This window comes from Myotis yumanensis, unplaced genomic scaffold, assembly GCF_028538775.1.
Source record: "Myotis yumanensis isolate MYYU_CA2020_CCGP unplaced genomic scaffold, mMyoYum1.0.hap1 SCAF_13, whole genome shotgun sequence".
NCBI lineage: Eukaryota > Metazoa > Chordata > Mammalia > Chiroptera > Vespertilionidae > Myotis > Myotis yumanensis.
Window position 1 is genome coordinate 21630491 of NW_027223764.1, and position 27357 is coordinate 21657847.

General features: G+C 35.4%; 1 protein-coding gene across 1 annotated transcript in view; it reads left to right on the forward strand.

The window, feature by feature from the left end:
* The window catches only part of TM9SF3 (transmembrane 9 superfamily member 3), a 45456-nt gene extending 18375 nt beyond the window's left edge, over nt 1–27081 (forward strand). The window contains exons 5-15 of the mRNA XM_070432601.1: nt 582–659; nt 4965–5096; nt 7076–7242; nt 8691–8785; nt 11998–12128; nt 13577–13716; nt 16909–16977; nt 20281–20427; nt 20838–20921; nt 21046–21122; nt 23925–27081. Coding sequence (XP_070288702.1) covers nt 582–659; nt 4965–5096; nt 7076–7242; nt 8691–8785; nt 11998–12128; nt 13577–13716; nt 16909–16977; nt 20281–20427; nt 20838–20921; nt 21046–21122; nt 23925–23992 — 1188 coding nt within the window. The 3' untranslated portion in view covers nt 23993–27081. The remainder of the gene's footprint in view (nt 1–581; nt 660–4964; nt 5097–7075; nt 7243–8690; nt 8786–11997; nt 12129–13576; nt 13717–16908; nt 16978–20280; nt 20428–20837; nt 20922–21045; nt 21123–23924) is intronic.
* Nucleotides 27082–27357: the final 276 nt, after the last annotated feature.

Genomic DNA, 27357 nt, shown 5'->3' on the forward strand with positions numbered 1-27357 from the left:
TAAGAGCTTGTCAGAGTCCTTTGTGACTGTCAAGTTAATTCTCTTCCATTACAATTAAAAATAGTGTAAAGAAGAGAAATCTGATGTAGGTAGCTTCTCTCTTTGCCATTTTTTTTTTTCTGGTAACTGGAATGAGTCAATTGGTAGTAGCCAATTTTGAAAGTTTTTCAATCTTTGTACGTATGTTCCTAGTGCAAATCATATTTGCACAACTGAAGTAATGAAGAAATGTGATAATTATAATAACTATTGCAATCTAAAGATAAAGACATACAGATTCTTATTTTAATTGGTCTAATTGAGTTCTTATCACATTTATTGAGTCAGAATATATAAGTCAGCAATAGTTAATTCTTGAAAACTGAAATGATTCTTCTAAGTAAAGTTGTAAGTTTTGTTATTACAGAGGAAAGTTGGTTATTTTATCATATCTTTCAATTTCTGAAATTGGTAGTAATTTTCTACCATTTCTGTAATGTCTTATTCTAAGTGTAAATCGTTTCAAATTTTGCTCAGAGTTTTGTTATCAGATTATTAATTTGTTTACTGGCCTTGATTTTCAAATGAAAACTTTTTTTCAGGTAAAATGGAAAAAATCAGATGTAAAATTTGAAGATAGATTTGACAAATACCTTGATCCATCTTTTTTTCAACACAGGGTAGGTAAATTGTGTATTTTAAGATATTCAATATGTGCTCCAATCAGTTTAACGAACATTAATGAGCATTTGCCATATGTAGGGCACTGTGCTAGGGCTGTGGATTTCAAAGATATAACTAATGAGATCAGTGTGGAAAGGATGATAGGAGAAGGTTTGGAGGGGAAAATCAGAGTACAGTTTAGGACGTGTTTGTTTTGCAGTGTCTGTAAGACATCCAAATAGAGATACTGACTAGCCAGTTGGATATATCAATCTGGAGTTCAGTCAGGAGAGAGGTCTGGGTAGAGATACAAATTTTGCAGCCATTGGCATGCACATAGTATATAAAGCTATGAGACTGGATGCAACTACCAGGGCAGAGTATGTAGAAATAGAAGAGGACTAAGGACTGAGCCCTGGGGGCAGTAATAAAAGTTGGGGGAGAATAGGGGGAAGAGAAATCAGCTAAGGGCTTTGAGGACATACCAGTAAAGTAGAGGGGGAAAGATTGTATGGTATTTCTGGAAATCAAGAGAAGAAAGTATATAATGAAGGATAGAGAAATTAGTTCTGAATTGTTGCTGATGGGTCAAGTAAGAAGGGTTCTGAAAGTGACTATCGGATTTACCCAGCGTCAATGGTGAACTTGACAAAGTTGTTTTGGTGTGGTGGTGGGGCAAAATCTGAATAGAGCCATTGTAAGAGAATGAGAGGAGATTTGAAGACAGCAAGTTTGGCTGGTAAAGAGAGCAAAGAAACGGTACAATAGCTAGCAGAAAAGATGGAGTCAGGAGATTTTCTTTTTTTTGAGATGTAAGAAAAACATGTTTATATGTTGAATAGGGTTCAGTAGAGAGTGCAAAATGGACAGTGCAGGAGAACGGGAGAATTAACTACAGGTTTTCCTTAAGTAGGCAGATGGGATCTATCACATAAGTGCAAGGATTGTTTCTAATACAATGACTACAAGTGCAGGCTTAGGCGCTAGAGCTGATACAGTCTGTCTGCCACCAACTATAACCTTGGTCAGATTACTCAGTTCTTGAGCTTCTGTCTCCTTAGTAGTGAAGCAAGGATTATAATACATTGCGTACTTGCTGTGAAATTCCATTTGATAGTGTAGTATAAAGTACCTCGTTCAGTGTTTGACACATAGCAGGTGCTCAGTACAGGCAGTGTGAAAATTCATGACAAACCTGGGCTCTGCTTTAAGATTAGCAACACTAGAGGGTGCTGGAGTCAGCAGTTTGTGGAGTGAGTAACTCCTTTGTGACATCTGATTTCTTTATTATTTTAAAAAAACATTCCTTATAATTAAAAATCACAGTACGTCATCATTTTTTGAATTAGTGGATATTATAAAGTGTCAGGTTATTAGTGGTACATTATAATAGGTATGGTTTGAAGTTCAAATATTTGATTAGAAAATACAGAGTTTTGTTAGAAATATTAGCAGTATAATAAGATCATCTTTTCTCTTTTGTCTTTTTTTGGGTCATTAATTTCCCAGGGTGGGAACAAAATAAAATCTTGGGAAAAGCCTATAATTATAGGCTGCTTTTATAAATTTTGAATGATACTTTTGTGATAAACTTAAGTTTATGTAACTTTTTTTTTGCAAATATTTCAAAATATAATGCATTCATTATTTTCTTTATAATATCAGCAAGTATACATTAAATTGTTGAATGAAGAAAGAGATCTCATGAAGAGGCAGAGGCAGTTGGCTGTCTCCTGTTTTTCGGGGAGAGCCATAGAGTTGTCACTTGCCTGAATCCTCAGGGTGGGTAACAGCCAGGACTGTCTTTCACACTAGTGCACAACTCAGCAGATTACCCCCAGTTAAAATCTATCCTAATTATAGAAGACAGTGCCTTCTTCATGTTAAAAAATCTATGTATGTACTTGCAAAAGTTTGGAGCAGGAGTATGTCTATGAGTAACTAGACTATGTCAATGAGAGATTGTATGGAAGAAAGAGTTGTTGAGTTGGGCTTTAAACGGTAGTAGAATTTTCAAATGTGGACAGAAGTAGATCCCATGTGAAAGGAATTATAAGAAGGCTACATAGGTGGAAATGAGTATTCTGTACTTGTGGGTCACTGAGGAAGAATAGGCCTGATTGGAATATAGGATACAATGGAAAGAAAGGTTGGCTAAATAAAGTGAGGTGGCCATATTACAAAGGGTACAGAATATTAGGGAAATAGCTTACATTCGATATGTGAGAAAATAGGGAGTCATTATAAGTTTTAGAGCAGTGATATATGAACATGATGTTTCAGAAAAATTCACTGGGTAACTTTTTATAGAACAGTTTGAAAGGAAGGGGAGAGACCAAAAATAAAGAAGGCCAACTAGGAGGCCACTAGAATTATCAGGGTGTGAGGGGATGACATGGGAATGGAGAGGAAGGGTTAGATACAAGAGACATTCCAAAGTTTAAAAAAAAAAAAAAAAGGCTAGTAATTATTACCAAGGAAGGATTAAGGAGAAGGAAGAACCAGAGATAATTTCAGATTCTCAAAGCCAAATGTTAGTACCATTAGTAGAAGTTAGGAGTCAGAAGAGAGTTGTTATATGTGAGGCGGAAGATTAATAGTTTATTTTAGGGCAGTCTGAAATTCCAGAAAGACATTCAAGTGGAAATGATCAGAATTAGCTAAAGTCTGAAACATGAATGGGAGAAAGAGAGCTAGAGATTTGGGGCGGGGTGGGGTAGGTGGCAGAGGGTGTTACCATCATCATTGGAATTCTAGTTAAAAGTTCTGAGAGCCCCAGGAAGTCTCTGCTGAGTACCAAGACTGAAGCTTTTGGAAAAGTTCACAAAGGTGGGAGGAGCCGGCATCAAGGATGAAAGAGGAGAAGCAGCAGTTAGTGAAGTAGGATGGCATAGTGTCAGCAAAGATCAAACATGGCAGGGAGAGCAAGGAGAGTGGGGGCAACTAATTGACCGCTGAATCACTGAATTGACTTAGATGTTCATTGCAGATCTTTGAGAGAAATTTTGTGGGACAAAGTGTGATGGCATTGTGTTTAGGAGTAGGTGAGGGAAGTAGGACCTGTAGTCTCATTTGAAAAGTGTTGCCATTGAAAGGAGGGAGGTAAAAAGATTGAAACAGTGAGTAGACAAGAGATCAAGCAAACACTTTAAAAGATAATAGTAATAACAACTTAAAATTTTTTTAGTGTTTTATTGTATGTCAGGCACTATGCTATATGCTTTGCATTCATTATCTTGCTTAAAACAAATAACAATCCCAGGTAGTAGGTACTATTTTAGATGGGGACCTTTGGAGATTACTGATGGTGGGGAGAAAGGTGTAAGTTTTGGGGTTCAAAATGAGAGGAGTGGTGTATGAGGAGAAACAATTTCTAGGAGATTGACAGGAGGAATAAAAGGCTAGGAGGATAAATACAAAAAAATAAATGAAATTGGGGCCTTGAATCTTTTCTATTTTGTGAATTGAAATGTAAAGGAATTACTGGACAGTGCTCCAGACCTAGTGGAAGCCAGGTGCACTCAGTTCTGAGAGGCACTCAGAGATACAGTAGTACCTTGTGATTATATGAATCAGGATGTGGACATAATTTTGTGACAAATGTGTGAGTGAAATCAAAGTCAAGAGCCTTGGGAACATTATGAAACTATGGGGTACCTTAGTGTTCTCTGCACCATGGAGAGCTAATTTGGAAAGGAGTGAATAATGATGGCAGCAGAGTGAGAGGACAAACTGAAAGTGAAGCAGATGATTCAGGAAGGTGGCCTGCCTCCATGCCCGCCAACTATGATGGTTTAATCTTGGTGGTCTAAGGAGATTTTCAGATTGTTGCTCAGTTAGAGGGAAGGAAACTAATATTTATCATTCATTGCTCTTGCCAGACATGGTGCCATACTTTTTACATGTTACTAAACCATACAGATTACGAGATAGTATTATTTTCTTCATTTATTGGGATATTGGGATCACATAGCTAGAAATTGGCAGAGCCTGAACTACCCAGGCCTGTTTGACTTTAAAGCTCCAGGTTCTTCTTTGTAATGCTGACTAGTCTGTGTTTTAAAGCCAAATTATACTTTATTTGTATAATAAATTTGATTGTGAAAATCTCAATAAACAATATCATGTTCTTAGTGTATCTGAAACTTACTGAAAACAAATTCCATTGTATAGTGAATACTCATCCCCAGTGTGTCTGAAGTTTAGATTTTTATGTAAAAGTTTAAAATTTTTTTTTTGTATTAGCATCCCATGGTCTTCATGGGACCTGTGAATTTTGTGACTGCTATTTTTATGTAAGTAATATTTTCTGTTCTTTTTAGATTCATTGGTTTTCAATTTTCAACTCCTTCATGATGGTTATCTTCTTGGTGGGATTAGTTTCAATGATTTTAATGAGAACTTTAAGAAAAGATTATGCTCGGTACAGTAAAGAAGAAGAAATGGATGACATGGTGAGCAAACATTTTATATTGTACTTATAAAAACAAATTAACTCAATATTATTGTGTTTTGAATGTTGGATAGTAGGTCCACAATCTTGAGGTCAGGTAAGTTTCAGAATTCAGAATTTCGGGTTTTAGAAAGGTGTAAACTCTTGGCAGTGATCTCTAATCAAATCTTAATTTTTTTCAGCAAAACATATGAATGTTCACCCCAGGTGGGATAAACAGTATAAATAACCCATTGTTAATTCAGTCCAAGTTTTGCCTCAAAATAAGGATATGCCAAATTTATGAAACAAACTCAGTTTTCAGAGCTTTTGATTTAAAAATTGCAACAAGGAGGTTGTAGATCTGTGTTGGTGTTTTTCTAATATTATTGAATATTGTATACAATTCAGGGAGTTGGCAAAAGTATTAATTTACATTTAGTTTAAAACAAATGGGACTACATCAATAGGGAGGTGTTTGTTTTCTAAATATTTTTACAAAATTACAGACCAACTAGTGCTCCGGTGCACGGATTCGTGCACATTGAAAGGAAATTAATTAGAAGGTGGCCAGTGGGGTGGGACTCAGTGAGACGGGCCAGACACGCCCTGGAGCCAACCTCCCATGGTCCTGCCCCGGCCAACTGCACCTGGGCGGCACCTCGGATCAAAGGGCATCTGCAGAGTGAGTGGGATCCCTCCAGCAGGTGGCCCTTGGCCTGGCCTGCAGGGATCAGGCCAAAACCAGCTTTCCAACATCCTCTGAGGGGTCCTGGATTGCAGATTGCAAGAGGGCAGTTCTTGGGAGACTCATCCTGGAACCCCAGGGTGCGTCACCTGAGAACCGCTGCTGCCAAGTCACTGCAGCTCAGCAGCTCCTCCCTTGAGTGTCTGCCCCCTGGTGGTCAGTGAGCATCATAGCTACCGGTCAGAGTATCTACCCCCTGGTTGTCATTGCCCATCATAGCTACCGGTTGGATGGTTGCTTAGCCATATAGATATAGATATAGATATAGATATAGATATAGATATAGATATAGATATAGATATAAAGTGAGAAAAAATGTATTCTGTAGGATGTTAATGGCTGTTCTATGAAGATATGCTCCATCATTAAATAAGTTGGGAAACAGTTAAAGAGATTTAAATTTTAATATGCTAATGTGCATTGTGAAGTATCAGAGGGTAGATAAAATATTTGGTGCTTCTCAAACATATCTGACCAGGATCTCTCCCCACAAAATCAGATTATCCTGAGGGGCTGTTATTTCTTTAAAAACATTGTTTTAGATACTTGTTTACTCAGGTTGGAAAGAAAATTAACCAAAGAACATATATGCATAATTTATAGATACAGGTAATAGCATGGGGAAGGTCTGAGGTGGGGTGGAGGTTGGGTAGAGGTGGGAAAAAAGGGAAAAAATGGAAGACATCTGTAATATTGTCAACAATAAAAATAAGAAAATATAAGGAAAAACAGAGTATCTTAAAAATACCATTTACTTAAAAAATTATTATTCAACTGTTCAATATTTTCCCCGTATGCTTTCTTAGATTCCAGGCTATTAAGGACATTGCTGTACTGTTAGGGCATCTAGTACTGGTTTTGATACTCTTCTTCCTTTCCACCTGGCCCCTGGTCACATATGAGCCACAGTCGTGATGCAAATGGCAAGAGCAGTGTCTGAAAATGATGTTAAGAGCGTCAGTGTGCTATTCTCCCAATTTCACCATTTCTTTTTGCTGTAGACTATTTTCTTTTTTCATTCTTTGATATTTCTCGGAGCAGAATCAGAAAGCACCTTCCTGGACCTCAGTAAAAGTTATTAAGGCAGTGATTATTTTAAATTTGACTTTTTTTTTTCTTGATATGTTGAACACCTTTAAATAGCTGTAAGTTTGGAGAGAGGAAACTTACAATTCTAATTATAATTTTCACTTATTTTCTGTATTTTCATTCTGAATGGTTTTTCTCTTCTGTCTACATATTTATGTATTTAGGATAGAGACCTAGGAGATGAATATGGATGGAAGCAGGTGCATGGCGATGTATTTAGACCATCAAGTCACCCACTGATATTTTCCTCTCTCATTGGTTCTGGATGTCAGATATTTGCTGTTTCTTTCATTGTTATTATTGTTGCAATGATAGAAGATTTATATACAGAGTAAGTGATTGTACTTTATTACTTTTTATTGCTCTTGAATCATTTTAATAATTGGAACCTTTTAAAAAGTCAGTCATAATTAAATATTTGCTTATTACAATTCTTAGAATTTAAATAGCATAAATGTCATTATTGAGACAAATTAAATAATGAACAGTAATCTTCATGTATAAGTATATTTTTATGTTAAATGCTAAAACTTACTAGCCTTACTGAACATTTTGGTTGGTTAATTGTAGTCCAGAACTATTTGACAAAGTGTATAAGGCATTTTTTTTTAAAGCCGAAGATCCAGTTAGATCTTCATGAGAAGCACAAGGTTTTCACAGTACTTCTATTTTCTATATATAGAACATATTTTGCCTTCCTAGTTAGAGTGAGTTTCAGAAATGGTATTTATTGTTAGTGGGTTAAATACATTTCTGTGTTATGTCAAGTGATACTGTCACTTAATTTAATTTTTCTCTTTGCAATTAGGCATTTAAAAAATTTTGTCTAGTTTTACTCAAGAGGGTTGGTCTTGAATATCCTAGATATCATTATTGTAAGGGGAGGTTAGAAATTGTTGAACTGAATGAAGTTGATTTGTGGACCAATGCAGCTTTTAACTGTATAAGGAAAACTAAATAAAAAAAGTCTCATTGTTATACCATTTAAAGTAATAACAGTAATGTAATAGATTATACTACTTAAGTTATATTTCTGTCAGCAGGCAAGAAACTTAAGCAGTTAAATTATAAAGAGGAGTATTCTAATTATTTTTCTTAACAGATGAATATCCTTTTCCATATGATGTGATTGGCTCACAGGGTTGCAAAAACAGTTTTAGTGCCAGCTTCTAATATTTGCCAAAGAAATATAATATACAGGGTTGGCAAATGTAGGTTTACAGTTGAGTTCATGAAACAGTTTTTTCATGTATTAATTGTATTATTTTCCATATAAACAACTATAAACCCGTTTTTTTCCCCTCCCTGTATTTCTTTAGAATATATTATGAAATTTACTGCAGTTTTTAAAAAAATGAGGATCATCATCCTGTACCATTTAAGTGTAATTTTAACTGGAAATTCATTCACTAGGCAATCTTTTGAGGTCCTTTGCAGTCCAGGATGGTATTTATGTTTTTATTGATTGATTTTTAGAGAGGGGTGGGGGGAGTGGTGGAGACAGAGACAGACAGACATCGATTTGTTGCTCCACCCATTTGTTCATTCATTGGTTGATTCTTGTGTGTATCCTGACCAGGGATCGAACCCCCGCAACCTTGGTGTTATCAGGATAATGCTCTAACCAACTGAGCTACCCAGCCAGGACCCAGGATGATATTTTTGTGTTCGTGTTAAATTTAACTTTGAAATTAAACTGATGTTAATGTGATAGGTTATATGATATGTTCTTCAAGTTGTTGGTTTTAATTTATCTTACACATCTTTTCACCTTCTTAGGAGGGGATCAATGCTCAGTACAGCCATATTTGTCTATGCTGCTACGTCTCCAGTGAATGGTTATTTTGGAGGAAGTTTGTATGCGAGACAAGGAGGTAACTTAAGAGTTATCACTTTGTTTTTTTAATTATAGATGCTAATATTTTATGGTGAGGTATTTCAAATTTAAAACAGGCAATACAGGCATTTTAAAATTCTTTGCTATCCCATTTCACATAATCTCCTTCAAACCTATTATGTGTTCTATCTTGCCTTTATGGGTCCTCCTTGCATTTTATTTTCTAAAATTGTGAACAATGAATAGATTCTTTCCATTGCTTACTAAGCAGTTAGGTCTGAGGAACATGTAGTAGAAAGTATATATAAGTTATTGATATTATTTTACTTTGAGGTGCCTAGCTCCCTACATGTGCTCCATGGGAGGCCTCCACATAGAGTTTATAGCTTTATAGTTGAATATAAAGGCATGTTTTATGGTTTATGGATAAAGTGTGGACAGTGGAAAGAGAATAGGAAGTATAGCTCTTTATTTCTGTTGACTCTTAAATGTTTATCAAAGGACCCTGCACAAAGATTTCTGTTATTCTGTGTCACAGTCTTTTGCTTATGAGCACTTTTATTTTAAATACTCCCTTGTTTCTTTTGTGACCTGGAATGATGGGGGATACATGGGTGATACAAGGGTACTTGATTTTTGCTGTTTCTTTCTATGATGGCATTTAAGGGTCCTTGGGTTATTTGTTTTCCCTGTAATTGTCAAGGTCAGAAATGTGCTGAAAGTAGTAGATTTGGATAGTTCAGGTTATGACTGAAGGACCTTAAGATCACATTCCTAAGGATAAGACTTCCTAATGTGATTTTTCCCAGCCCATCCTAAGCAATGTCAGCATTAGGTGATACTGTTTTCTTTTAGTAGATCAGACTTATTGGTTATAGGAGCTCAGTGTAAAATCATTGAAAATTCCTCCAGGAAATCCTAGTTTATCATTTCTTTTTATTGTTCTGTACCTTCAATTTAGGTAATTCTTTGGATTGCCTAAGGTAGTATCATCATGAATTCCTGAGTATTTTAGTTAGGTGGTCAGCCTCTACGTTCTACCTCCAAAAAGGGAGAAATGAGTCTTATCCTATAGGACAGTGATGGCAAACCTTTTGAGCTCGGCGTGTTAGCACTTTGAAAAACCCTAACTTAACTCTGGTGCCGTGTCACATATAGAAATTTTTTGATATTTGCAACCATAGTAAAACAAAGATTTATATTTTTGATATTGATTTTATATATTTAAATGCCATTTAACAAAGAAAAATCAACCAAAAAAATGAGTTCGCCTGTCACCTCTGACACGCGTGTCATAGGTTCGCCATCACTGCTATAGGACTACCATCCTGAGGAAATAAGGATGCCTAAAGCAACTTCTATTTTGAATTTGATCTGAAAACTAGTTAGACTGAGATTTTTACAGTTTATGAGCCCCCAGAAAAGTCTCCACTGCAGAAACAGATTTATTTAAAACAGGAAATTTATTCCTACGTGGACATAAATTTGCTTTTAATCTGATTGCAAGTTAAGAACACCCAGCCAGACTTAACTATACTTATGCTTGAAAGCTGACAGAGTTCAAACAAAAGCCCCTAGGAGTATCAAATCTTACCAAGAATAATCTAAAGGTTATTGTCTGATTGACAGTGCCCTGAGGAGGCCTGATTGTGTCCTGATATGAAGCCAAGTTAATATAGAGGTCAGCTCAGAGAATCAAGAATTTTCAGAGTTAAGGATTTGAACGACAGTGAAGCTCAGGGTCTTCACACTGTTCTCAATGCACTGGATAATGCTCCAGACCCAATTTGAAGCTGGGGGTGGCTTGGGACTTGAGCAGAATGTCCAAGGGCATGGGGAATGGTAGGAAACACTGCAGTGCAGATTCCTGGGCTACTGGTTGTACCCTGTGGAATGTAGGTGGGATTCTTTTTTTTTCTTTCTTTTTTTGGATTCTTTCTGACTGTTGGAAGGAAAGAGAGATAGAGTTGAATATGGAAGTTATTAATTCTTGCCTGAATCTGAGAAGATAATGGAAAGTACAGGAAAAGAGAGTGCCAGGAAACACTTGGAATTTAATCGGAGAAATAATACAAAACATTAATTAGTTGCTACCCTTTTGGTGTTGGGTATGGTGGGTATTTGGAAAGGAGGGGTTCTTGAAACTTCACTGAGAAAGAAATTAAATAAAGGAGAAAGTTCAGAGTCAAGGAGTTTTTCTTGAGAAATGTAAAGATTTGGGGTAGTACTTCTATGAGACAGATATTTAAGAAGAGCTTTATATAGAAAAAGAAAACAAAAATTAGGTTATTGTTTGTATTTTCTATAGTGTTTTCTCTTTGGGTCACTATTGCTTATGATTGTGGGGCTGAACGATAACAGTGAGCCAGTGTAAATCTTTCCAGTTTGTCCCTAAGCAGCATGAAGATGCCTCCATGGCAGTGTGCTTGCTTGTGCCCTCTGCTGTGTTATAGAAAGGTAGCTCAGGGTGCTTTCTTGGTCACTGAATGGGATTTAAAAATTTTATTGCTTAGTTTTAAAATGACTTCCCTTTGTTGTTTAAATAATAGGTGCTCACCGCATAGAATTTTGGCAATACAAAGAAGTGCAAAGAAAGAATAAAACTTATGCATCTATAGTTCTAATTGCCAAGAGAGCTCATGAAACACATTCCATTGTTTTTTCCTTTTAAAACATGGAAATACATTTACATATATATATTTATAATTATAATGAGAGAGCTAAGAGTAAATTTAGGGACTGTTTAACCTAGGGTTTTTTTATTTTTATTTTTTTAAAGCAGTGCAGCCCTCTTTCCCAATGAAGCCTCCCTGAAACCCCAATGTGTAAAACTGTAAAATTGAACTTATTCTGGTTGAAGCAGGGCTTGGTGACCTGGGCTCTTTTTTCACCAGTGAGTCCATTGGCACCTACAAGAAGCTCCAGAACTCTAAGCAACAGTTTGAAAACACCCTTCTAAGCCAACTTATATCCCAGAACGATTGAGTGGCTTGACAAAGTTCACAGCAGATCAGTAGCAGAATCAAGACAAAACATAAGAATATTTTACTAGTTCATTGCTCTTTTCCAGTACACCCTCTTCAAAAACTGCATTTCCATTAGGTGCACTTGAATAGCCAGACTGGTCTTTACTAGCTATTGTTTTGAAATAGTTACTAGGAAGTCAAATTAGGAACTAAATAATCAGCTCTTAACTATTAATATATAATGTCTATCTCTTTGATTTTCATAGTTTCCCTTCTCTTCCAGGAAGGAGATGGATAAAGCAGATGTTTATTGGGGCATTCCTTATCCCAGCTATGGTGTGTGGTACTGCCTTCTTCATCAATTTTATAGCCATTTATTACCATGCTTCAAGAGCCATTCCTTTTGGAACAATGGTAGGTTGCTTGAGTCATACTTTTAAACTGAAAAAGTATAAGCATTTTAATATGAGGCCTGAAATCTCTCCAAAGTACTTATTTTTTTTAAAAAAATATACATTTTTATTGATTTCAGAGAGGAAGGGAGAGGGAGAGAGAGATAGAAACATCAATGATGAGAGAGAATCATTGACCGGCTGCCTTCTGCAAGCCTCCCACTGGGAATTGAGCCTGCGACCCTGCCATGTGCCCTTGACTGGAATTGAACCTGGGACCTTTCAGGCCGCAGGCTGATGCTCTATCCATTGAGCCAAACCGGATAGGGCTCCAAAGTGCTTCTTAATGAGTTTTAATAGTTACAGCCAGTCTTTACTCAGTCCCAGAAAATTAGGTGAAGAAGAAAGTTCTTGTTAGTCTCCACATAGTTCTTGTTAACTTTAAAAATACAGTTGCCCTTTTTTTTCTTGATTCTGTGAGCCAGTAAAGTGAAAGTCTGTCACCCTAGCCGGGTGGCTCATTTGGTTGGACCATCATCCTGTACACCAAAAGGTTGCAGGTTCGATTCCTGATCGAGGCACATACTGGTTTGCAGGTTCGATCTCAGATTGGGGAGCAACCGATTGATGTTTCCTTCTCTCATCAATAAAAATATATATTTGGGTGAGGATTTAAAAAACAAGTGAAAGTCTGTCTCTTAAGTATGACAGAGAGGACATAGTAATTTTTTTTAAAAGATGGATGGAACTGGTGAATATATTTCAGAGAAAGAATAACATATCAAGAAACATGGATGTTTTAAACGATAGGTGAGTGTAGTGGTAGGAAGCGAAGCTTCTTCATAACTTTTTTGTTTTCAGGAACTGTACTGTTTTTAGAACCTCATTAAGCATTTATATTAATATATTACCAATATTAAAATCTTTTCACACAAAAAAAAATCTTTTCACATATCCTTACCTGTAGTCAGACTTTGAAATTTTTTGAATTATTTAAATACATTAAAACACAGATATACTGGTGCTTTACAGAGTCAACCACTATGGAAAACAGTATGGAGGTTCCTTAAGAAATTAAAAATAGAACTATCATATGATCCAGCAATTTCACTTCTGGGTATTTATCCCAAGAAAAAGAAAACAATAAGTTTTTAATTTCAAATCCAGTGTTTCTTCTATTATAGCACCAAAGTGGCCTAAGAAACAGAATGAAAGTTACTTATTAGCATGTCAAAGATATCTGATAAAGTTAGGCTTCTTACAGGTATTTGTTTTTTTGTTTTTTTTTTAAATTTTGTTTTATTGCTTAAAGTATTACAAAGAGTATTACATATGTCTCCTTCCCCTAAACATTGAACCTAAACATTTTCTTTTGTGATCAAGTTGTGTTTAAATTTTTGTATCCCTTTAATTTATTTTTATTAATGTTATCGTTCTGAGTAATCACATACATTTTAATTTAATTTACAGGTGGCCGTTTGTTGCATCTGCTTTTTTGTTATTCTTCCTCTAAATCTTGTTGGTACAATACTTGGCCGAAATCTGTCAGGTCAGCCCAACTTTCCTTGTCGTGTCAATGCTGTGCCTCGTCCCATACCGGAGAAAAAATGGTAAAGAAAATGCGAAATCTTATGTGACTGTTTCTCACAATATGGAAGTTGTTAAGGCTGTTATATGTATGCAACTTTTGGAACTGGATTGTTTTATAAGAATGACTATCTTAAGTTTTGACTTAATTTGTCTTTTTACATTTTCCTTTAACCTATTTGTTAGAAATAGTAATACATTTTATCCTTATTTCAGTTTCTGAATATTGGTGCCATTTACAGATAAGTCAAATGCTTTGATAAGTATACTGTGTGTAAGGGTGGGTGAGAATTAAAGCTGCAACAGTTGTATAACTGCAGTCTACAGGCCTAATTTGACTTTCTGCTGTTTTTATTACAGTAAGCCTTGTTGGAACATGCCTGTTCGTTCACATATTGTCCCTGATTGCTTTTACAATGCAGCATTAGAGTTGAGAAAGTTATATCAGAGACCCTATCACTTGCAAAACCTGAAGTATTTACTATCTGAACCTTTACAGAAAAAGTTTGCCAATGCCTCATCATTTGATTTTCCTTTGTGGTTATTTATTATTCTAAACAATACTGGTATACACTTAGAGCCAGATATATCCTACCAAATGAGAGATGAATTAGGGTTGAGACCGATTGTAGTTTACTGACTTGCGGTCTTTATCTTCATTTCTGGGATACATAGAATCTCTCAAATACATTCTGTCACATTGTATGCACAAGCTATGTTCTTGAGGCCCTCCTATAATTCAAAATTAATCCTGACAAAAGATGACAAGTATTTTTGCTTAACAGATGAAGAGACCTTCAATTGCAACAGAGTAAACATAGTTTACAGTTTAATAGACCAATCAGCCTTCAAAATATGATTCTTGATGATTTTTAATTTGAGATGATTTGTACTTTTTCAAATTTTAGACATAAAATGAGATGCCACTAATATCTTTATATTTCTAATTCTTGTAATTATAATGTGAACTCAACATTTATATATTTTTCCTCTTAAAATTAGTAAGCTGAATATTATATATAATTAATATAATATTAAATTTAATATTTATTAAATTGATTTATTCTGTTCAGCATTCTTTTTTCCCTAATTCTTACTTACTATAAAAATAGGAGAGTGTTAACTGTACATTTATTACATTCCCCAGCTCATAAGATTTGCTGTACAGAAGACTACATATTCATAATAAGGTTATATATTGAACCCTCTGTTCCTATTGCCCACATTATAAATGTAACATATTCAGGTACTTATACAATGTTTTGTAGACTTGGAGGAATGTAGACATTTATAGAAAGAAAGGCTGAATAAAATAGCTTCTATAGTTTAAAGGAGAGTCATCTGTGCTAGTCTTAGTAATTATCCTTGTTCTTTTTAGATTAGGCTTATGAGAATTTTCTAGTCTGTTTTTTAACTCAGCTATATTTTAAAGATTTGATTGTTAAGGCTCGTTGATATCTTGATGTTCACCTATTACTGGGGAAGTTTTTCTAAGATTGGTCTTAAGAGAATTTTCTAGTCTGTTTTATAACTCAACTATATTTTTCAAATTTGATTGTTGAGGCCCATTGATATCCTGATGTTCACCTCTTACTGGGGAGGATAAGTTTAAAGGAAAAGCATAGTCAGAAATCAAAACGGTTCTCTAGGTCACTAGGGCTAATGAAGGAGAGGAAGGACAACACATGACCTTGTCAACCATGGATTAAATTTAGGTGTAGGAAGGCTTGTGTGTATTTTCTTTTGCTTTATATAGACACATGGGAACCAAAATCTGAAGACTAGATCTGGCTCTCACTGTATCATCTTGGGCAGATTTTTGTTTTGTTTTGTTTTTTGTTAAACCTTACCCGAGGATTTTTTTTTTTAATTGATTTTTAGAAAGAATGGAAGGGAGGGAGGGGGAGAAAGAGAGGGGGGGAGCGGGGCACATCAATGTGAGAGAGACACATCCATTGGTTGCCTCCCACACGTGCCCCCTGGGGAACAAACCTGCAACCCAGATACATGACCTTGACCAGGGATTGAACCTGATACCCTTTGGTCCAAGAGCCGATGCTCTACCACTGAGCTACACTGGCCAGGGCTGGGAAAATTATTTTTAACCTCTATAGGTCTTGACTTTCTATAAAATGAGGAAAGAAGACTAAATTAAATGATTTTTAAGTTTTTCCAGCTCTCAAATTCTTTTATTTTCCTCTCAGTTTTTTAGTTTGTTCATTCCAGAGATATTAGTTTAGTACCATTTATGTGCCAGGTACTGCTGGGCACTGGGAATACCTAGCTGAATAGCTTCTGCCTGCCAGAGTTTATGGTCCAGTGAGGTATGATATGTATGTCATTAGACAGGCACAGTATAGTGTGTTAACTGCTGTGGGGGGGTTATATTCAAAGGATAGTGGAAGGACTCTCCTCTTCCTGGGAGACTTAGAGAAGGTGTTACAGGGACACTTAAGCTAATATTTGCAGGGAAGTGTGAGACAAGATAAGGCATTCCAGGTAGAGAATTACCAATTGCAAATAGTAAAATGTTTTTTGAGTGAATAAATGAGGTTTGAAATTTAATTTTTTCATTCTTTGTCTTCATTATAATGCAGAACTCATAATGTCTTCATGGTATAATTCATAGCAAAAGGAATTACTATACCAATGAAAGACTGAGCAAAGGAATGGCAAGGCCACAGTTTGGGAAACATTATTGAGATAGGGATCTTAAGACTTAGAGTTGTTTCACTGGCAAGAAGTTGTGTTTCTGCCGAAACCGGTTTGGCTCAGTGGATAGAGCATCAGCCTGCAGACTGAAAGGTCCCAGGTTCGATTCCGGTCAAGGGCATGTACCTGGGTTGCAGGCACATCCCCAGTAGGAGATGTGCAGGAGGCAGCTGATCGATGTTTCTCTCTCATCGATGTTTCTAACTCTCTATCTCTCTCCCTTCCTCTCTGTAAAAAATCAATAAAATATATTTAAAAAAAAAAAAAAAAGTTGTGTTTTCTAAATTCTTATCTCAGCCTTTAGTGATGGAAAGAATTTTGACTCTGTTCTAGAACTAATTTGAAGTCCCACCTCTGTGTTGTACCTCTTTGTATTTTAATTTTTCTTTTACTGATTTGTTTCTATCATTTAGATTTTTAAGTACCAAGCATCTTTCTGTTATCAGGTTTTATATAACATAAAATCATGCTAGAACTTTAATGTTAATTTTAATATTTTCCAGGTTTATGGAGCCAGCAGTTATTGTTTGCTTGGGAGGAATTTTACCTTTTGGCTCAATCTTCATTGAAATGTAAGTTTTGGCAATGTATTTATGCTTTGAGGGATTTAATTGTAATTAGAGAATATAGGAGTTAGGGTAGGATGGGAAAGCATCAGAGTTAGTCTATTAATTCCATGGCTTCCAGAAAGGGGTCTATGTATCTATCTAAAAGTAGTTTTTTGCTCTGTTCTGAAATATTCAGATGAAGTTTATACTTATTTTACATTATATTCTAGACCTCTCATTCTATAAGAAATCTTAGAAATCAAAGCATGCATGCTAGAGAATGCTAGACCAGCTTTTGGTCATAAGCACAATTTAAGGAATTACTGGTGTTTAATGTATTTTTAAAATATTTTTGGGTGTCCAGAGAACTAGGCAAACCATTAACTACCAGTCAGACTATCCTGACATCTTTGGAGGCATAGTCATTCCTAGTTTTCTTCCATAGAGACCTGCAGGCGTGCTAGGAAATATGTGTGTTCTCGGGGGGCGGCGGGGGGGGGGGGGGGGGGGGGCGCGGTTGGGAGTTGGGGGTGGTGGTGGGAGGGGAGAGGTATGCCACCTTGTGCCCAGTTACCATGCTTCACAACTGCATGCTTGGTTACCATTGCAAAATGTAAGCCTTTCTTTTCTCTGCCTGTGTTCCAGTGTTTCTTGATGTGAATGTGCTGGCATTTTAGGCAAGGCAGTGCTATGTATGACACTTTCTCAAGAACTGCAGTCCTACACCTCTGGCCCCTGCCCACGAAATGCCAGTCATTGTAACTACTCAAAATTCCTTTACACGTTTCCTGTTAGCTGCACCACTGCTGATTCTCTCCTGTACAGGGGATGCCTCCTTAACAAACATGATTGGATCTAATAATTGGTTAATTGATAAAGTTGCCTCATGTAAGGGAATTATAAAGAAAGATACATACATAACATTTTATTTTAACTTAAAACAAATAAAGGTACATTCTTCACTGAATTTTTAAAAAAATGTTTAAATCCAAAGTCTTTTCTTTGATTTGTATCTAGTTGGTGTTTCTGTCATTTTTCCTTTGACCTTCATAATACATCTTGTGTATTTTCCAGCCTTTTTAAAGTGTAGGAAGAACAACATAAAGACCTGTCTGAAGCATTCTAAGTGCAGAATCCTAGATTTGAACATTTGTCCCCCAATCTTTTATAGTCACCTCACCCACACTTAATTTTATAACTGTTTTTTAGCAACTCACCGTATTGAATTTTTCCAAAGCATTTAAAATAATTTTTAGAAATCACACATCCTTTGAGCTCTTACGTTTATTGGCTTATGTGACATTAACTAAATTGTCTAATTACACTAACAAGTACAACTGACATAGATTTGGGCTCACGTACCAGCTGTGTCAGTACCTTGACGAGGGATTGGATTGGTATGTGTGTCACTTTAGCTAGTGGTTTAATACAGCTGGTTCAGGAACTTCTGTCCTTTACATCTGATACTGCTTTGTGTCCTCACCCTGTCTTGACCACCGACTGTTTTTCCCCTCCTATCCCCAACCTCAGTTCCTTCTGGCTCACATTTCTTCCTGCTTTCTCAGGTACTTTGTTCCATTAGCTAGCCTTTCGCTGTATCTTTAACCTCTGTTTTGACCTCCTGCATACCGTGCCATTCTGCCCTTGGTGGTCAAAGTGATCTTTTTAAGGTATCAGTCTGATCATGTCACTTCTTTGCTAAAGACTCTTGTTTTCATTGAGGTAACTCCAAATTCCATAACAAGGCCAATAAGGATCTTCATGATATAGGATCTGGCCCTGTTCACGTTCATCTCTTAGCTTTCACCCCTTCAGTTGAAGTTCTAGCCACACTGATCTTTGAGTTTTTCAAAATACAGTGAATTTTCTCATTTGTGAACCTTTGCCTTTGCTGTTTCTATACATGGAACAGTCTTTTTGCTCCCCCGACCCCCTTTCTCTCACGTTCCATCCTACACATGCCTTAGCTGATTCTTCTCGTTTACTCTCGCCCCTCTGGTGCATTGACAGAGCATGTGTCACAGTGCATCACGATTGCCCCTTCCCTGGTGTCCCTCTGATCAGTACTCTCCCTGAGGGTGGAGGCTGTGTTGTCTTCATAGTTCTGTTCTCACTGCTTCCCTGAAATAGGGTGGGGGTCTGTAAGTATCCTGAGAGAGTGAATGATGAACAAATGAATTAATACAAGAGAACAAGAAAAAGAAAAGAGACTAGAAGATACCCCTTCTAATTGAATGAAGACTAGGGCAATGGAATTAGAATGAAGGGTCTTTTTCTTAGTGTAAAACCTTTTTCTTTTTTACAATGTGTGATTTCTTTCATGTAAATAGAAAACCCGGGTAAAATTATACTATCATGTTTAGGGTTGTAGGCTTAGGTGGCAAAGTGGGTACTGCCCAGGGTAAAGGTGGAGGTCATTACAAAGGCATAAGGGTGAGTTTCTGGGGTGGTGACAGTGTTCTATCTTCATTTCAGATCTTTAGTGGAATCTTAATACCCTTTCTCCTACTGTCCTCTGAAGATAGCATAAAACTTCTTTAGTCTTTCTTGTCCTAGTTTCTCCCCTCACCCCTAATTTTATATACATTATTATTCTATCAAACCTAGTTTTTAGCTTAATAGGATATTTTATAAAATACAACATACATTTCTTTAGTAATGTTGCATTTAGAAAAAAAAAGTGAAAGAGTGAGGGAATTGACTTTTTTACAAATACGAATTTTTAGCTATTGTTTTTTCCCCACATTTTACTCCTTTAAGCTTCTAATTCATTGTTTGATTTGACATAAATGGCCCACTACCAAATATTTCCTTTTTAAAAAAAATTCTTTATTGTTGAAAATATTACATATGTTTCCTTTTTCCCCCATTGACCTCTACAAAATTGTTCTTGAAAGATTACGCAGGAATATTTTGGAGAGAATTTGAGAGTATTTAGTAGATGAGAAAAGGTAAGGAAATTGTTGGAAGTTTTTGAAAGAAAAATATATATATATATATTTTTTAAATATATTTTATTGATTTTTTACAGAGAGGAAGGGAGAGAGATAGAGAGTTAGAAACATCGATGAGCGAGAAACTTCGATCAGCTGCCTCCTGCACATCTCCCACTGGGGATGTGCCCGCAACCAAGGTACATGCCCTTGACCGGAATCGAACCTGGGACCTTTCAGTCCGCAGGCTGACGCTCTATCCACTGAGCCAAACCGGTTTTGGCATGAAAGAAAAATATTGACATTAAAGTGAGAACTAAGATGAGAGACTTAGCAAGAGCAGGGTAAGCGTTAAAATAAAGACTAGAAAACTGTCTTTCTGCCTTTTACTCAGGTATTTCATCTTCACATCCTTCTGGGCATATAAGATCTACTATGTCTATGGCTTCATGATGCTGGTGCTGGTCATCCTGTGCATCGTGACTGTCTGTGTGACCATTGTGTGCACATACTTCCTACTGAATGCGGAGGACTATAGGTGGTGAGTACTTACTTTTGGGAAGAACCTTTGGGGACCATAATGTTTTAAAATAAGATTTCATTTGAAGTATGTTGAGTGAAATAAAAGATCTGAATAAAAATCTTGCTACTTAAGATAGTATAGGGAATTTTCCAGTTATAAAAATTATATAGATAAAGATGGTGAAGATTTTCTGTTATAGTGTCAGTCATTTTTTTTTGTATTAATGAGGGTCACCGTGTTAGAAATATTTTTACAAAATGCTTGATGTGGAAGAAGCTTTATGAGAAGCTTCATATATTTAAATGTGAAGTACATCATTTGTTTTTAAATATACAAAATTTTAAAGGATTTTAAAAATGAAATGATTTGCTTTTTAAAATCCTCATTTCAGTGCCATTCATTCTAAAGAGCTATGTTTTCCCCTCTAGGCAATGGACAAGTTTTCTCTCTGCTGCATCAACTGCAATCTATGTTTACATGTATTCCTTTTACTACTATTTTTTCAAAACAAAGTAAGTTGAGACATTTTCTCATTTGTATTTAGGAAACAGAACTAGTCATTTAAATACTAGCATTTAAAGCCTTAAGTTGAGAATGAAAATGGATGTACTATATATTTATTTTGTCTTATTTCAGGATGTATGGCTTATTTCAAACATCATTTTACTTTGGATATATGGCGGTATTTAGCACAGCCTTGGGGATAATGTGTGGTAAGTTCGAAAATCTTGGAATATCATGAGTAAATCTTTGAGTGTTTCAGAATCAGAAAAATATAGTAATGGGAAATTAAGAAATTACATTTTGTTTGATCAGGAACATCAAAATAAGAGTCTGGTTGACTTCTTTTTTTTTTTTTTTAAAGTTCCGCCTTTAGTAATAGAATAAGGCAGATGTAATCATCTTGTTAAAAGCTAGGTTCTAGTATGACATTTGTGGACCCCTTTGGGTACTAGGATTGCTTTTTTTCCTTTACCAGAAGAATCTTTTCTCCATATTGGTGGGTGTTAGAGGTGGATGTTGGAGGTACAAACTTCCAGAGTCCTGGGGGTGTAATGTACAGCATGGTGACTATGATTAATAATACTGTATTATATATTTGAAAGTTGCAAAGACATTAGATCCTAAAAGTTCTCAGAAAAATAATTTGTAACCGTATTGTGGTGGATGTTAAATAGAATTATTGTGATAATCATTTCACAGTATATACATATAACAGATCACTGTTGCACAACTGAAACTAATATGTTTTGTATCAATTAAAAAAAGAATATGTTCATTCACATATACCATGTATATCATCATGTGTGCACAAACACTGTACGAATGACATCTATTGTCAAGTAGTAAAACTCATTTCCACAGACAATAAGGGAAGACATTTCTCTATATTATAATCACATGTTTATTTAGCTGTTGTGATAACCTTTCTTTGTGATAATTTATTAGTTAACCAACTTTGGGGGGAAGATGAATAGGAACTGAAGGTTAAAACTAGATTTGGGAACATCCTGATGTATTTTTTAGGCAATCAGAAGGTTCCTTTAGTACTATTGGTCATCTGTCTTCAGAATATTGCTCATAGAATTCCTCTTTATTTCATCTGAGGTCTTTCTTGATTACCACCACCATTCAGTAAGGTATAGAATAATGGGATTATGCAGAAAATTTCATTTTTTTTTCTTGACTTGATATATGATCTTTGACTTAGAGAGATAATATCTTGACATTTACAAATAAAATGGAATGAATTTAGGTAAAATTTTTTAGTACTTTTCCTGTTGAAATTTCATTTTGCTGCTTGAAAATCTTGGCACATTTACAGTTGCCTCTTGTGCTGGCAGTGTCCCAGTATTTATTCTTTGGTGGGTGTATATGCCTTCAGTTTTGGGGGCAGAGGGGAAACAAGTCAGGCTGAAACTTACTCAGATGTCATCATGATACAGAATTATATTCATCAGGTTATGTATCAGCAATTGAAAGAAAAATATTGTTGATTTTTTTAATGTAGGAAAAGGAAGCAAGTATGTTAAGGTGGGAAATAGATTGTTATAATCTATATTTTGAGCATAGAATAGCATTTTAGTTTTAAAGAAATTAAGTTTAAAAGTGTATCTCTAGCCCGGTTGGTGTGGCTCAGTGGTTGAGCATTGACCTGTGAACTGGAGGTCACAGTTCAATTCCCGGTCAGGGTTCAGCTCGATCCCAGGTGAGGGGTGTGTAGGAGGCAGCCAATCAGTGATTCTCATCATTGATGTCTCTAGCTCTCTCTCCCTTTCCCTTCTTCTCTGAAATCAATAAAAATATATTTTATACAATAAAATTAAAGTATATCTCTATATTATTCCCAAGACATTTACTTTTCTAGAGAGCATATTCACTATCCTCTTCTTATAAAGTCATCTGTATCATAAGAGGCTTGCGGTCGTGACGCCATAAGGCCGGAACAACCAAACAACCGGTCGCCAGGAGGTGCATGGAGCACCTCTCTCGGGCCGGGACTGGTGCAGGGCGGGTCTGGGTCTTGTGTGATTTCGCTCGCTGGGCCTCTAGTATTTTTATAAGCTTATTCTTGAGGTACTTCCGTAAGATTAGGAAAAATGATTCTCTAGTTTGGTACTGTTTTGTTTTGAAGCATATCTCCACTCAAAGGGAAAAAGTGTTTTATAAGTCTGGAAAATTAGATTTGATTATTGAACTAGTGTTATGCGAGTTAATTTTTTTTTTTTTTATTGATTTTAGAGAGGAAGGGAGAGAGAGAAAGAGAGATAGAAACATCAATGATGAGAGAGAATTACTGATTGGCTGCCTCCTGCACGTTCCCTACTGTGAGGGATTGAGCCCACAACCCGGGCATGTGCCCTTGGCTGGAATCGAAACTGGGACCCTTTAGTCCACAGGCCGACGCTCTACCTACTGAGGAAAACTGGCTAGGGTTATTATGCAAGTTAAATTTTTGATTCTAGTTAAAATTTTTACAAAACCGAAAATTTTTTTCTTACTTGTAAGGACTTGTATTATATAACTATTTCAAAATGAATTGTCAGTATTTTAAAGTATAATGTAATTAATTCATATTAAAAATGTCTGTTCATTGAAAAATAATTAGAAATAAGTTTGCTTTGTTTTGTTGAAGTTTTTTTGAATTTTTAATATTTAATTGTGGGACATTTTCAAATATACACAAAAATAGGGGCCATTTATTTATCTGTAGTGAGTCCCCATATACCTAACACACCTAACATCAATAATTATAATCTCATGGCCCATTTTGTCTTTTCATTTAACAAATTGTTACTTAATTCTAAAAATATATCAGGTCAAACTTGGTGTATGGAAGTAGCAGATGATTTGCAAAACAAATGATACAATTTTAATAAGTTCAAAGATAATACTAATATAAAGATATTATCTTGATAAAAAAGAACTCTCCAGAGCAGAGGGCATTTAGTGTTTGTAAATGATGGATATTGCTCTGTATGAATTTGTTTCAAAACCTTATTTTATCTTTACAGGAGCAATTGGTTACATGGGAACAAGTGCCTTTGTCCGAAAAATCTATACTAATGTGAAAATTGACTAGAGACCCAAGAAAACCTGGAACTTTGGATCAATTTCTCTTTCACAAGTGTGGAACTTGCACAGCAAAAAAAGCGCAAGAAGAGATTTGGGCGTTAACACTGGGTACTTTGTGGGTCTATCTTTCGAGGATCGCATAAAGTAACATCTATTTCCATTGATCCTAGGTTCTTACTGACTGCTTTCTCCAACTGTTCACAGCAAATGCTTGGATTTTATGCAGTAGGCATTACTACAGTACATGGCTAATCTTCCCAAAAACTAGCTCATTAAAGATGAAATAGACCAGCTCTCTTCAGTGAAGAGGACAAATAGTTTATTTAAAAGCATTTGTTCCAATAAAATGACTAGAGGGAAACTTGGATGCTAAAATTACATGAATAGAAATCTTCCTAGCACTTAGTGTTTCCATGTTATTGAAAAATGATGTTCCAGAAATATTATTATTTTCTCTTATTTTCACTGCTATCACCAACCTATAGTGGGACATTTTTATATATTGAACCTGGGTTCTTTTTTGAGCATTTTTCTCCCCCAATTCAACTGCATCTTTTTTCTAAAAGAAAGAATTAAAAATATTAAATCCTGCATGTAATATATCTGCTGTCATCTTAGTTGGACCAGCTTCCCATGTATTTATCTCAAAACCCTCCAGTTACATCTTAATTCCATCCAAAGAAGATACAGTCTGAAGATAGAGATGTACTCTCTACAATGCAATTTACTGTACAGTTAGAAAGCAAAGTGTTAAATGGAGAACATATTTGTTTTATTAAACATTTTGAGATTTAGATAAACTACATTTTAACTAAATGTCCTAAGTGATTATCTTTTCTCCCCCCTCTCACCCCCCAAGTTAGTCTTACATCTTTTTTGGGTTTGAATGAAGGTTTTGCATAAGAAATTATTAAAAACAAGGGGGGTGGGTAATAAATGTATATAACATTAAATAATGTAATGTAGGTGTAGATTCCCAAATGCATTTGGTTGTACAGATTGATTACGGAGTACTTTTTTCTGATGCTGATTGGTGTAGAAATGTGTGAATTTGGGTAGCTTTTTACATCTTGCCTACCATTGCATGAAACATTGGGGTTTCTTCAAAATGTGTGTGTGTCTTCTTTTGGGAAGGGGGGGATTGTTTTCTTCTGTTTCTTTTCTGAGACTCCTACACGAACTAAATTTGTAATTTAGAAACCTTTAATTTTGTTAATCTTGTCTGGGGCACTTAAGTAACATCTAAAGCATTATTGCTTTAGAATGTTAAAATAAAATTTCCTGACCAAATTGTTTTGTGAAATTAGATGTGTTTGCAATTTGAAGCTATCTTTTTAAAAGGCAATATTATTGAATGCAGTTTTTAAATAAACTGTAAATTATGCTTTTTTAATACAGGGAACTCACACTTTAAAATCCCCAAACCTGCTTACATCTAGATTATCCAGTACAGTCAGAAGTGAATGATAAGCCCTTTGAATGAAATTGTGGCACAAAGTCTGTTCAGGTTGGTGTACCCTGTAAAGGGGGTGGGGGGTAAAAGTGGTTAGGTTACTATTGGATGAGCAAATAAAGATTACAGTTTTCTAAGAGAAGAGATTTTAATTTTGAATACATCTTTCTGGAACTATCCATAATGTGAAGTTTTCCTAGAACCATTGAGTTTCTAGTTTAATAGTTTGCTATGCAAATGACCACCTAAAATAATTCTGTATATTGGTATTTTTAGAAGAGTCAGAACAGCTATATTTAAACCTTATTGTGAAACTCATGCCATTCATAGTTATGTAAGATGTTTTCATTACAAAATATGTTTATCAATTAGTAAACTCTGCATCCTATCATGTGGTATGTAATGACTATAAGGGGTAAAAAATTTGATAAATTACCACTCAAGTGTGGCTGACAGAAATTTGATCAGAAGTTATAGGTAAATCCTCTTCATACCAAAATGTTATATTAAATGTAATACACTGGTTCTTCCATTTTCTCTTCCTTTTTACTTACCTTTAGGATCTTATAAGAAAAATGAAAATTCAGTATATGGTGGCTTATATTTCTAACTAACAGTATATAGTCTGATGGAGTGCAAATTGGACAGTAAGCTTTTGTTATAATAAAATGAAATTTATTTTTTCATGAGTTGCAGGTAAGATGTAGGGTTTTTAAAGAGTGAGTGGGTTAGCTGCTTTCAGGTATACCAGTTCTTTCTATTAAATTGAGCTCTGTTTGAAATCTTTTGGAATCTTCCATGGAAAACATTTTTTTAATTTCCATTTATATTAAGAGGTCCATTAAAATGAATATAAATCCACCTTGAAAAGTCCTTTAGAAATTGTGTACTGATTTATGACTTCATAGAGGGGCTGGTGTGGTGTGTCTTGAAGAAGATGTAATTCACAAATGGTTTAGCTCCCTAGCTCTCAGCTGTAGACTAGTAAAATAAAATAATATTTAAATAATTAAAGGATGGGGTTTTCCCACTTCATTAATGCTACATATCTGTCTCATTTGTTAATGTTATTTGCTCAACTCCCCAACTTATGCTTTGAACACAACCAAAAACTAAAGATTAACTTTCCCCTTGTATCTGTAAGCATATTTCTCCTAAAATTTAGATCCATTAGTAATTGACACACACACACACACACACATACACATATATATATCTATATCTATATATATATATATATATATATATATATATATATATCCTTGTACAAGAGTAGGATAAAGGTGGAAATTAAAAGGCGGGAGGGATAGTGAAGCATTCTTTAGTAGGTCATGTTTGGGCTCCTAGATTGTGCTGGGTTTGCCTATAAATCAAGCCCCATACTCTTATAATTCATTATTCTGTGGAGATAGCTGAATGGGAATGGTGTATTTACCTAGTGAATGGTATGCTTGGGTGTTTTCCATTGAGAGTGGATGGACCTCTTTATAAAGATGGTTGCTGCAAATTCCAGTTCTTCCAAAAGCCACTTTATTTAGGGTTTATCCACAAATTGTATTCATTTTGGTAAAGCTTTTGTTTCTTAAATATGTACTATCCACATTATGCCAAATGTCTTGCAAATAAATGTTATTTTAAAATTTCCTGAATTTTTACAAATGTAAAAAAGAAAAAAATGTATTAATGTAATTTGTTCAGGAAAAGCTACATACCGAAGGGCTTCTGTTTATGAAGTCTGGGAAAGAAAAGCCTGTTTGTAATCTATACACTGTAGTTCCATCTGGGTTTTAAGTTTAGATTTTAGAGTGTCTTAGTGCTTTATTCTCTTGAGTTATTGGAACACATAATAAATAGGAGTAGTTATGTATGAAAACACAGGTATTTATTAATGTTTTATATCTTCATAAAAATTTTAATTA